This window comes from Nematolebias whitei, chromosome 20, assembly GCF_014905685.2.
Source record: "Nematolebias whitei isolate Nwh7 chromosome 20, NemWhi1, whole genome shotgun sequence".
Lineage (NCBI taxonomy): Eukaryota > Metazoa > Chordata > Actinopteri > Cyprinodontiformes > Rivulidae > Nematolebias > Nematolebias whitei.
The window spans coordinates 6916795-6930543 of NC_056517.1; the positions used below are offsets into that span (position 1 = coordinate 6916795).

The window sequence follows — 13749 nt, forward strand, 5'->3', positions numbered from 1 at the left end:
CATTACATTAAATATTACATTACATAACATTACATTACATTACATTACATTAAATAGCATTACATTACATTACATTACATAACATTATATAACATTACATTACATTACATAACATTACATTGCATTACATAACATTACATTACATACATTGCATTACATAACATTACATTACATAACATTACATTACATTACATTACATAACATTACATTACATACATTGCATTACATAACATTACATTACATACATTGCATTACATAACATTACATTACATTACATACATACATACATACATACCACTTTATTTATAAAACACTTAAAAACAGAAACAAGGTTGACCAAAGTGCTGTACAGCAGAAACAAACAAGTAAAGGACACAGCAAAAAATACATAGATCCAAATGGAAACGATAATAACTAACATTGTTGAATACGACAAGTTAAAAACAAACCCCACAGCGTCAAAAGCCAGGGAGTAAAAGTGGGTTTTTAAGCGAGACGTAAAAACAGTGAGAGAAGGAGCCTGCCTGACATGCAGTGGTAACTCATTCCACAGTTTTGGACCTGCAACAGAGAAGGTCCTGTCACCTCCTGAAGACGGGTTCCTGGAACCAATAACAGCATCTGATCTGCTGAGCTCAGAGAGCGCTGTGGGACATGTGGCTGCAGCAGATCAGCAAGATAAGAGGGGGCAGAACTGTTCAGAGATTTAAAAACATGCAAAAGAATTTTAAAATGAATTTTAAAATGAACCGGGAGCCAGTGCAGGGAGGCCAAAACTGGTATAATGTGCTCTCTTTCGCCTGTACCAGTTCAAAATCGGGCTGCAGCATTTTGGACCAGTTGTAATCGTGCAATGGAGGTCTGACTGATGCCAAACAGAAGTGCACTGCAGTAATCAAGCCTGGATGATATGAACACATGTGGTACTGTCTCAAGGTTATTTTTGGACAGTATGGGCTTCAGTTCAGACACTCACCTCAACTGAAACAAACAGGATTTAACAGCCTAGTTTACTGAACATGACTGTTTAGTTTCAGGTAAGGGTCCATTTTCACTCCCAGATGAAATGTTCAAAGAAGTTTGTGTTTTTTTACCTTTTATTTTGTATTTTTTGAATCTGTCCAGAGGACATGACTTAATTTTGTTACATTTTCTACCTGGATTATTGCACACGCATCGGGATATTTACAGAATAACAATACCAGCCAGCAGGTGACATACATATAATTTACTGTACACTACAATTCTTTCTGTTTATCTTTCAGATTATGATGCTCCCTTGTCTGAAGCTGGGGACTACACCCCAAAGTACCACCTCCTCAGAGATTTACTGTCTCGATACAACAGTAAGATCACTTGGAGCATACAGAGCATGAAATGAACGCTCTTACTGACTTTATTTCTGACCTGTGTGCAGCAAGAGAAGACAGTTTCCCAGACATGCCAGCACTGCGCTACAGAGAGGCGTATGAACCTGCCATCGTGTACCAGCACCTGTCTTTATGGGATGCTTTAAGCTTCACTGAGGGGGTCTGTTTCACAAGCATCATTCAGAACCAACAACTATTTCAATCTGAAACAAGTTGTTTTTTCTAGTCGAGTCATTTTTTACCATTTCTCTGCAGCCTTTTAAGTCACCAAGGCCAGTAAACATGGAGAATCTACCCTCAAACAATGGAAACGGCCAGTCTTATGGCTACACGCTGTATGAGACAACCATAACCAGAGGAGGAAAACTGAAGTCAGGCGACAATGTTCGAGATCGTGCCCTGGTGAGTCCCTGCCACCGCTCGTGAACATGATGTCTGACACTAGTTTCTTACATTCTGAGCTCTGTTTTTAGAACAACTGAACACATTTTAAAACATTTGAAAAATTAAACCTGAACAGTTCTGACCTGTTAATAAAAAACAGTTTGGACTTTTCACTCAGTGTTCTGTGGATGCATCAGTAATCACTATCTTACCTGCAGTAGAAACTGCTTAGAGCATTTTCAGTTACCATCTGTAAAAAAACATTAAAATAAAAATCCCAACTATCCCTTTAAAAGGACAGTCTGGTCTTTTCTAAATTAATAATCTGTTCTGTCCTTATCAGTAGTGAGTACTGTATCAGGTGTAACGTCCATCATAGAGCACAGAGGCAAACACTTTCATCCTGGCTAGGCTAATGGCTAGCCAAACGAGGGCCCATTTTATATAATTTTTCAGATTATAAAACAAACGGAAAACACATACCTGTGGGAAATCACACTACATTAGCTCGTTTTAAACCTCTAGACTTTTGCATGAGACCATTTGATTATTTTGTTGCTGCTTTTTGGAGTACAGTGGGGAATTTGAAATGCACTCCATCTGTCTGCCTGTCTTGTGGGCAGGATATATAAAAACAGGTAGCAACTTCCATTTTGCTGTGTAAGAAAGGTCCCGGGCAGCACGGTGGCGCAACTGGTAGAGCTGCTGCCTCTCAGCGAGCAGGTCCCTGGTTCAAACCCCGGTCCAGGGGCCTTTCTGGGTGGAGTTTGCATGTTCTCTCCGTGCATGCGTGGGTTTTCTCCGGGTACTCCGGTTTCCTCCCACAGACCAAAAACATGCATGTTAGGCTGATTGGTAACTCTAAATTGTCCCTAGGTGTGAGTGAGAGAGTGAATGGTTGTTTGTCTCGTTTGTCTCTATGTGGCCCTGTGATGGACTTGCGACCCGTCCAGGGTGTACCCCGCCCCTCGCACAGTGATTGCTGGACATGGGCACCAGCGACCCCCGTGACCCAAAATGGAATAAGCGGGTAAAGAAAATGGATGGATGGATGAAGAAAGGTCCCTCTCATAAACTGGGTTGCCATGTCAGAATCCAAGGGCTGCTCCCTTATGGGGTCGCCATAGCAAATTTTCTCTCATAAAGACTTGAAGCTGGACTTGTTTTACGCCGGACGGCCTTCCTGACACAACCACAGACCACTGAGCTACCACAGCCCTCTGTGTGGAGCAGAGAGCTGCCATCCAGTGCACCCAGGGAAGCAGATGGTCGGAGTTAAGAGCCTCGCTCAAGAGCCCAGAGTGGGGCCAACAAAGGTTCTCTAACCTCTGTGCCACCATGCCCCATGTATATATATATATATATATATATATATATATATATATATATATATATTCAATTCAATTCAATTCAATAATACTTTATTAATCCCAAAGGGAAATTATTTTGTTGTTGTAACTCGTTATCCTCATTTCATTGAGAGATGTTATAGATCAGACCTGGGCGTTGTATGGCCCCAGGGCCACATGCGGCCCTTTGGTTGACTGTGACCGGCCCCCGTAAGGGGAATTACAAAATACATATGTAAACAAATGAAGTTAACCAAATCCAGATATAGATCCTCTCTCAATAATGATGTCAGCTTTGCTTCACATCTCCACCTCAGACCTTCAACCTGACTTGAACATTTCCGTTAAAGCCCAACAGAGACTAGACTTCTCTCACTAAACAATAAAAAAGAACTGAAAAACACCAAATGAGATGTTTAGACTACAAATGTAGGCACGTAAAGAACCGGGACTAGAAATCACAGTTCAGTGACGATCACTATTATATGATGTTTCATAATATTTGGAGTACAAAGACAATATTGTGATATATTTACAAAGCTAAGAACTTTTTCCAGCAGTATATAAAACTCAAAATGAGTTTTGGGGTGAATGTGACTGAAAATGATCATTAATATAATGTCACAAATGGTAAAAATGTTAACAGTTTACCACTGTATTGGGAAATTTAATTGAATAAATGACATTTTTTGTAAGGAAACCTCGCTTTTTCGTTGCTTAATCATAACAAATACTCTTACCAGCTTGTTAAAACAGTGCTATGTACTGCTTTTAATAATGAAATACTATTATTATGCAGTATTGAGTTAATTTGAAATCAGGTCTCTCTTGTAAATGAGTCCTCGAGGCTCAATGGGATTTACCTGTCTAAATAAAGGTTGAATGAAAAAGTCATTTGTGCCAGCCCTCCACAATATTTGTTGTTTCTCATGTGGCCCCATGGAAAAAATAATTGCCCACCCCTGTTATAGATGCTGATGACTGTAGACAGGAAGGATCTCTTGTAAAGGTCCATCCCACAGTGGATCCTAAGAAACTGGCTGCAGATGCCGTCTGATCCGTCCACCCAGACTCGGCTGGCCTCTCGATTCCCCTGAACTGTAGGACCGCTTGAATGCTGGGCAGAACTCCTCCCAGAGCGATGGCCACTCCTCCCAGCAGTCTGCCGAGCTCCTCATAGCTGTGGACAGCCGATTGTAGGTGCTGAGGGACGATCCTGTCCTTCCGCTGTCGTGAGCCGTGTTTCCTGCTAGTTCCAGGATCTCAGTGGTCAGGCACTAGAGCACAGCTGGCAGGTAGATGAGAATGCGTCCACAGAACATCTTTTCAACTCATCTGAGAGTTGGGACCATAGTTGAGATATTATTTGAGCTTTTGAGATGTTATTCAGCTGCTGTTGTTGTAGAAAACAGCCTTGTTGCCATGGTTACGCATCATAACAAATGTTCAAAACTTAAAAAGTTTCAGTAAAAATCCTTCCAGCTGCACAGCATCTGATACCAGAGGAAACAATCATCCAAAAAATGTGATTTACATCCAGAAAAAGAGGAATTAAAGTTTCCAAAAGCAAAATCTTAGAATGAAAGTAACAGAGCTGCTCCAACATGCAGCCACCTTGAGCGGCGCAATTCTAGAACATATATATAATTATAATATATATATATATGTATATATATATATATATATATACAGTATATATATTCAATTCAGTTCTAAAATACTTTATTAATCTCAAAAGGAAATTAAATGTTGTAACTTGTTATCCTCATTTCATTAAGAGACGTTATAGATGCTGATGGCTGTAGTCAGGGAGGATCTCTTGTAAAGGCCCGTTCCACAGCAGATCTTAAGAAACTAGCTGCAGATGCCGTCTGATCAGTCCTCCAGGACTCAGCTGGCCTCTCGGTTCCTCTAGGCATCAGGACCACCCGAAAGTAGGGCAGAACTCCTCCCAGAGCGATGGCCACCCCTCCCAGTGGCTTGTTGAACTCCTTGTCACTGTGTGCGGACAGCTGGTTGCAGGTGCCGTGGGATGATCTCGTACTTCTGCTGTCACGAGACGTGTTTTCTGCTAGTTCCAGGATCTGAGTGGTCAGGCACTCGAGCACAGCCGGCAAGGAGACGGGAATGCATCTATGGTGCCTCCTTTTCAACTCATTTAACATTTGGGACTGTAGCTGAGATATTATTTGAGCTTTTGAGATATTGCTCACGGTTGTTAAAAAAAACAAACACCTTGTTGTCATGGTTACACATCATAACAAATGTCCAAAAGTAAAGAAGTTTCAGTAAAAATCCTTCCAGCTGCACAGCATCCGATACCAGAGGAAACAATCATACAAAAAAATGTGATTTACATCCAGAAAAAAGAGGAATTAAAGTTTTGAAAATCAAAATCTCAGAATGAAAGTAACAGAGCTGCTCCAACATGCAGCTACCCTGAGCGGCGCAATTCAAGAACCATCCATCCATCCATTTTCTTTACCCGTTTATTCAATTTTTGGGTCACGGGGGTCGCTGGTGCCCATGTCCAGCAATCACTGTGCGAGGGGCGGGGGACACCCTGGATGGGTCGCAAGTCCATCACAGGGCCACATAGAGACAAACGAGACAAACAAACATTCACTCTCTCACTCACACCTAGGGACAATTTAGAGTTACCAATCAGTCTAACAGGCATGTTTTTGGTCTGTGGGAGGAAACCGGAGCACACGGAGAAAACCCACACATGCACGGAGAGAACATGCAAACTCCACCCAGAAAGGCCCCTGGACCGGGGTTTGAACCAGGGACCTGCTCGCTGAGAGGCAGCAGCTCTACCAGTTGCGCCACCGTGCTCCCTGTACTTTCATCACAAGTCTTAATTTTATTAATAATTTCATGGATTTTGGTTGTTTCATTTTATTGCTCCTCCCACTATTGAGTTTAATGTTGTGTAGTTGAAGAACATCATAACAAATTGTGGAGCAGTGATGTTAACAACCACTGCATTTTTTTTTATCAAGTTGAGTGAATTTGATTAGAAATGAAATGATCTGAAATTGAGTTTTGTTCCTGCAGGTTTTTGTTGACAGAACCTACATTGGCCTTTTCAAGCACCAGAAGCTGGAGCTGGCTGTTCCTGATGGTAAGGTACGAACAACTCAAACACACATTTTACTGGCTGGGATAAGTGCTGACATTGTGTCTGACTGGCCATTGATGCTGCTGACCCCCACAGGCTCCACGTACCTTGAGTTTACTGGTGGAAAACTGTGGACGAGTCCACCGTGGCAGGGACCTGGACAAACAACATAAAGGTGATGGACAGAAAAGCCGGCAGCTCATTTCCAAGCTTCCTGTTTACTCAGAGGATGAACGTGTTTTGATTTGTGCTCTTGCAGGTCTGGTGGGAGACATTTTATTAAACGATGTTCCCTTGCGTGAGTTTTCAATATACAGCCTGGATATGAAACCCAGCTTTATTGATAGGTTAGTAAACTTCAATAAATTTATCATTCCTCACAACACTTTCATTTGTCTGTGATAAAGTGACTGAAACTGTATTCTCCCTCCAGCCTTTATCAGGCACCCTGGAAAAGTCTCCCTGAAAATCCTACTTTTCCTGGATTTTTCATGGGGAGGCTGTTTGCATATGGGTATCCCAGTGACACATTTGTGAAGCTGCCAGTAAGTGAAATAAAACACACACACACACACACACACACACATGCACGCACGCACGTACGCACGCACACCTGTGTAATGTAGCAGTGTGTAACTGTGTGAAAGCTTATAAAGCATTCACTCTATTGTGATCCTGTTAATATTCCTTAATATCAGAACATTCAGCTATATTTTATTTTTATTTGTTTTGTTTTTTTGTGTCTGCCTTAGTTGTTTAACTCGAAGAAATTATAAATAAAGTATTTAAAAACGTTCAGCTCTTTCAGGACAATCCTGCTATGACTTTTGGAATTGGTACAACTTCAGCTTTTTGAAATATTTAGCCTTTTCTGCCATTTTCTTCCTAAAAGAAAATGAATGGAGCTCATTTTCCATCACTCAGATCTTTAGATCTTTTTCTGCTCCTTTCACATTTTGTTCTGCTTCAGCTTCTTTCAGCTTCCTGGTGCTAATTTAAACATTTATTTCAGCTAATTTCAGCTGTTTTGTGATCCTTTCAGATCCTTTCTGCAAGTTTCAGCTTTTTTCTGCTATTTCAGCTACTATTTAGCTGTTTTATGTTAATTTTAGCTTTTTCAGCTAATTCCCCATTTTTGCACTTGTTTAAACCTTTTCAGCCTAATTCATAATAAAAATGTGCTCTCTCCACTTCCTTCTGGTAATTTAAGCTCCTTTCTGCTTTTTAGCTACTGTTAAGCTGTTTGATGCAAATTTCTGCTTTTTTCAGATACAGTAATTTCTACTTTTTTGTGCTCATTTCTGCTTCTTCCAGTCTAACTGGGCACAATTGTGCTCTCTCCACTTCCTTCTGGTAATTTAAGCTCCTTTCTGTTGTTTCACTATTTCTTGCTACTTTCGGCTTTGTTTTTTAGCTAATTTACAAATTTTTTTGCTAATTTCTGCTTATTTCAAAGTTCTTTATTGTTGTTCGCATCACATGTGGTTCATGAGGTGGAACAAAATTGTGTACACAGTGTCCCAGTTTCATCCAACAACTGCAAAAATATAAATAGTAAAATATACAATACTAAGAATCCAAGATATAAACTCTTTAAACCAAGTTCAGCAAATATGTGTTTTTTTCTGCTAACTTAGGCTTGTTCTTACATTTCAGCTACAATTCAGCATGTTTCAGCTGTTTTTCAACAAGTCATTCAGCAATAGGCATTCACACAGCATTTTCACAGATGCAGTTTCTCTAGTTAATCTATAGTGAATAAATGTGTAATACAAAGTTAACAGTCATGGAAAGGTTTATAAATCATGGAGCTAGTGAGGTTTTAAGATGGCACAAATCCACTGGATTGACAAGCTAATGGTAAGTACATGTGGGGCCAGGTTTGATTTCTGCCATCCTGAACACCTATAGTTTAAATAACTTCAATGAGATTTATTCATTTATTTTTAAACTATTATTTTTGCCCCCATCTTTACGTCACACAGTCATTTGGTCCAAAACAGCCCAAAATGTCCCATACTGTTAGCTGCTGCCGCCTCTTTACTGTTTATTGTGAGACTAGTGGTAATTTGAAGGTTTACAGAGCAGCGTTCACGAGAAACACTTTGAAATGTTTGAGATTGAAGTTGTTTTAAGATCGCACCAATTCACTGCTAGCTGGTAAATCAGGTTAGAATAACACCGTTTGTCCGAACTGGGGCCATTCAAAGATCTATCTCAAATGATTACATTCATTTGAAAGCTTTTCCAAAAAAATCATTTTTTAAACCTCTGATGTCAGGATATTTAGGATTTCATCTTTTTTTGTTGTTAGAATATTTCTGCTGGTGTTTTTTCTGTTAATCTGTGCTTTTGTTACCTGTTCAGTCAGGCAGTTAGGTTTGTCATGTTTTATCTCGTGTTAAATTTCCCTCATCTACTTTTGTCTGTCAGCCACTTGTTACTCGCTTTAAATTTTATTTATTAAACCATAATGGTTTTAAACCTGTCTGCCTGCACTCTTGGCTCCTCAACCAGTCAACTCCAACATTCAGAATGTTTGAACCATGACTTTAAGTTTGTGAACCTGAAGCAACCTTTCAGTTCATGTCAACACAATCATTATGTTCTCTTCCACAGCTGCTGTTGTGTGCAATAATTTGATGTATTGTGTGTATAAATATGCAATGAGAGTGTTTTTGTGGTTTCACAGGGTTGGGCGAAGGGTGTTGTGTTTATTAATGGGCTGAATCTGGGTCGTTACTGGTCTATTGGCCCCCAGCAGGCACTTTACCTACCTGGAGCCTTCCTCAACAGTGGAATCAACCAGGTAACACTGCTCAAACACAAGACGTCAGCGGACATGTTCGCATTTGGACAAATAGCAAAAGTTGACTTAGTTTGGTCCAGGGGTCTGCAAACTTTATGATTAAAACAGCCATTTCTGCCCCTTTGTTCACTAAATTAGCCACAATACCTGCTACAACTGGGATTCTCAACTGGTGGCCCACAGACCACTTTAAGTTTGTTGGAGGGCGCTTTTCTGGACAGTAGGGGTGATTTTATAAAACTAAAAATATCTAATGATTTTTAACATTTATTGATATTTTTACACTCTAAGACAAAATAAAAGACGAGATTCTTGTAAAGAAAGAAAAATAATATAGTTTTTGCCCAGTTTCTAAAAACTAAAACACGAAACTATGCATTCCTATGTGATTTTTTTTTAATTGTAGAAAAATTATCTATCCGACTTAGAAGAAATAAAACATAAAATGAAAGTGAGTATGTTTTACTCCTTGTAATGTTTCTAGTATTCATATATTTGCAATATAAACTACAGGAAAACTGCTAAAACTAGTCCTTTTTAGTTGTTATAACAATCAATAAAAGTCAGTTTCATGTTAGTTTTGGTCAAAGCTTGAAAGAGCCACATGTGGCTCCAGAGCCGCAGGTTGCAGACCCCTGGACTAGTTTAATAAAACAAAACTATTTATTTAATCTGACCAAACTTAAAAGGTTTTAAATTTAAAAAAAAAATCAAACATTATTTGGGATGTTCTTTAAAATTCTGTGGATCTTTAGCTGAACAGTTATGGTAAAAATAATTACATCACATTTAATTTCTAACTTTTACATAAATTAAATGATAAAGAACTAAAGCAGATTATTTTTAATGGAAAAGCAGATGACTTTTAAGTGATGAGTGACTTTAATGAGGAAGATCAAAGTTCATGATCAATAATCCAGGTAATAAATCCAACAAAGTTCAGTCAGGTCATCTGGACGGTTTCTTCGTGTTGAAACGTTTCATCTTTCATCCAAAAGACTTCTTCACCTCGAGGAGCTGCAACAAACTCAGTCTCATAAGTAGCACGCTCACATAGTGGGGCAACCAGTTTGATGGTGATAAGATGGTTTCTGGAGCCCGTCCTCTTCCCTGTCGACTGATCGTTGATGTTTTGAACCGCTTTGGCTATGGCTGCCTCAACTACAGGGAAATTAAGTTGATGAGTCACACGATGAAGATCTGGGAGAGAGTTGTGGAAGCAAGACTTAGACAGCAGTATGGTTTCATGTTGAGAAAGAGCACCACAGACGCCATCTTTGCTGCGAGGATGCTGATGGGAGAAGTACAGAGAGGGTCTGAAAGAACTCCATTGTGTCTGTGGATTTTGAAAAAGCATATGACAGGAGGACAGCAGGACATGTATGAGGACAGCAGGACATGTATGAGGACAGCAGGACAGTGGTGAGATGTGCTGTAGGAGCGACAGATAGCTTCAATGTGGAGGTGGGAGTGCATCAAGGATCAGCTCTGAGCCCCTTCTTGTTTGCTCTGGTGATGGACCGACTAACAGATGAGGTCAGGCAAGAATCCCCGTGGACTATGATGTTTGCAGGTGACATTGTGATCTGTGGTGAGAACAGGGAACAGGTGGAAGAGAACTTGGAGAGGTGGAGGTTTGCACTGGAAAGAAGAGGAAGAAGGCTGAAAAAAAGTTTAAATTATTGCAAAAAATATCTGGAATTAGCTGACAAGGCTAAAATTTGTATAAAACAATTATACTGTAGCTGAAAGAAGCTGAAAGAAGCTGATGCAGAACAAAATGTGAAAGGCGCAGTAAAAGGTTGTAAACACATCTAAAGATTTGAAGGATGCGAAATGAGCTCAGTTCATCTTCTATGAGGAAAAAAATAGAAGTAAAGGCTAAATATCTAAAAAAAGCTAAAGTTGCACCAAAATCAAAAGTTATAGCGTCCTTCTCCTGAAAGAGCTGAACATTTTGATTTATGATTTGTTGAAATAGAACAAATCCTGTGAAACAAGAAAGATGCTGAAGAACATACTGAAGTTAAATGGATCTCTACAGAGTGACTGCTTCATGAACATTCAGACAACAACCAGAGTCCTCCTGTGATTATGTAATGTCAGCATAAATCCAGTGGCTCTGTGAGCCTTTGAGGTGTGTTACAGAACCATGAGGTTTAACAGCATCATGAAGACCAAGGACCATAGTCAGGCATAAAGTTGTTGAGATTGTGAAAGCAGGGTTAGGCGTAAATATTACAATCTTTGGATATCTCACTCTGTTCAAGCATGAATCCAAAATGTGGAAAAGTTCAAGGGTTATGAATACTTTGTTCAAGTTATTTAACTTTTTGTGTGTGAAACCAAGTTTCTTCTCCATTACAATGTTTCATTGAAAAGTATGTGAACTACTTATTGAGTATACACCTAGCTGGCCTCTGTTTAAATGTTTTTATCCTACAAGTGGTTGTTTTGTCTCTGTTCACACATTCCAACAGAAGCGCTGATGCAAGCTGCACCACGAGGTGGCCAGAACATCCCAGTTAAAGTCACATCAACATGTGGACAACGAACATAATTAGTTTTACAAAAGATTTTCCTGAAACACTTTTTAAACACTTTCCCCTCGGTTATTAAAAATTAAGCACACAGTCAAAATTTGATGGTGACAAAATCACAACAAAATATGGAAGACCCCCAAAAATGGTAAAGGACAAACAAACAAGTAGCTCCACATCTGTCCGGGTTTCTATAAACTGATGTGCGTGTTCGCTTGGATAAAAAGAACCGTCCAGATGACCTGACTGAACATTGTCGGGTTACTGAGCATGAACTCTGGTGTTTGAAGTCTGAGCCAAGTTTTCTGTCGTCTCTTCATTTCACCTTTTCTGTTTCACTAAGGTCATTGTGTTTGAGGAGCAAGAAGGAGACTACAAGGTCCACTTCGAGGACACGCCTGATCTGGGCATGGCAGCGGAAATCCAGTGACCATCTTCACATCTTCTGTGGGAATTATGCGCATTTGGTCATTTCATAAAGCGCTCATCATTAAATACAGAGATGCTGATGTTGGTAAGAGGATAGGTTGGATCTTTTGAGGACGCCACCGTGGACTTACAGAGAGAACGTCGTAGGTCGCTCCCTGTCCTGTCTGAGTGCAGCTCTCCCTGCATGTGTGCGTTTTCTCCAGACTCTCAAATTCCCTCTCGCAGATAAAAACATGTTTGTTAAGTTCACTGGTAACAATAAAATATCTGTTGGTGAGAGGGTGATGGGGTGGACTGGAGACATGTCCAGGGTGTCCCCCACCCCTCACACAGTGACTGCTGGATATGGACACCAGTGACCCAGAAAAGCGAATCTGGTGAAGAAAATGAATATATGGGTAAGACTGAGTTGTTGTTAGTAGTTACTATCTTACCTGCACCAGGCAGCTGACAAAACTATATCAGGTTGGAATATGATTTAGAGGAATTCAGCCTATTCAGAGCAGGACCAAGACTCAAACAGATGTGTGTCGTCTTAAAGCAACTCTGTTAAAAGTTTATGTGAAGTTCATATTAACAATATTTTCTAAAAGTCTGTTACTTTTCCTTTCATTAGACAGGTACATACCTGAAGTCTGTGGAGAATTTCCACACACTGTTATTGGTTATTTCCACTGAATGCTGAGTCATCTGTGGTCTGCATGTTCAGAGTAACTGGATAAAACAAAACATCTGGCACAAAAGTAATGCAGCATCACAACTAAATATTTCACAGTTGAAGTACATAAAATAAACATGTTCTGAATGATGAGCTGACTCTGGTACAGAGTGCAGGTGCTTCTGTCCTCACTGTAAATACGTATCCATTAATTGTCTAAAGCATCTCCCTGAATCACAGATGACATCAAATTTGAGATCGTGATAATCTGTTCCAAATGTTTTATAGATTAAAATCCATGAATTCAGTTTAGTTGATGTGTTTGTGTATTATGTTGTTTCTGTTGGACAGCAATCAATACATCATAGTTTGGGTTCAGTAACATTTAAAAGTTGGTCCAATTCTGATTTCCAGGATCACAATTCTTAACGAGTCATCCAGCAGAACAAGAACACATACAGAAAAGCAGGACCCCCCCCCCCCCCCCAACACACACACACACTTTAAAGTGGAGGTTCTAATGTTTCAAACTCACACTGTTTTTGACTGACAAGTATCCTTTTAGGAATGATTAATTCAAATATTATTTTAGTGACAAACTAAAAAAGTTATAAGCAACTGCAACATTCTGAACCCCTCTACTTCATCATATATATATATATATATATATATATATATATATATATATACTGTCACGAATCACGTCCCATAGATTATGTTTTCTGTCACCCTGATCACTCTTTATTTGCTATAGATCTTTTCTGTAAGTTTCATTTATTCTGTCCGCTCAGGTAATGTTTTGTGTACATGAGTTTTAGTTTGTCTTCTCTGGTTGAGGGTGATGTCACGGTTGTTTAGTTTTGTCTTCACTGCAGCCAGCAGCAGCTGATTGAACTCAACTGGCTGCACCTGTCTCTCTCACCCTTTAAAAGCTGCACTCTTTCTCCTCTTCGGTGCCCGGTAGTTGAAAACAGTTCTCTGCAAGTAGATACCTCGTGTTCTTGATCCTGCCTTGTTCCCCCGTAGCCTTTCATGTTCCCTTGTCATAGTTTACCTGTCTCCTCGTTCCTGTCCTGGTCCTGGTCC

At 39.8% G+C, this 13749-nt stretch overlaps 1 protein-coding gene across 1 annotated transcript in view; it reads left to right on the forward strand.

Annotated features, from left to right (window-relative positions):
- The window catches only part of LOC119426229 (beta-galactosidase-1-like protein 2), a 22144-nt gene extending 10138 nt beyond the window's left edge, over positions 1-12006 (forward strand). Inside the window, exons 11-19 of the mRNA XM_037693775.1 lie at positions 1266-1346; positions 1418-1530; positions 1626-1772; positions 6164-6235; positions 6324-6402; positions 6487-6574; positions 6661-6772; positions 8920-9036; positions 11920-12006. Of these exons, the coding sequence (XP_037549703.1) occupies positions 1266-1346; positions 1418-1530; positions 1626-1772; positions 6164-6235; positions 6324-6402; positions 6487-6574; positions 6661-6772; positions 8920-9036; positions 11920-12006 (896 nt within the window). The remainder of the gene's footprint in view (positions 1-1265; positions 1347-1417; positions 1531-1625; positions 1773-6163; positions 6236-6323; positions 6403-6486; positions 6575-6660; positions 6773-8919; positions 9037-11919) is intronic.
- Positions 12007-13749: the final 1743 nt, after the last annotated feature.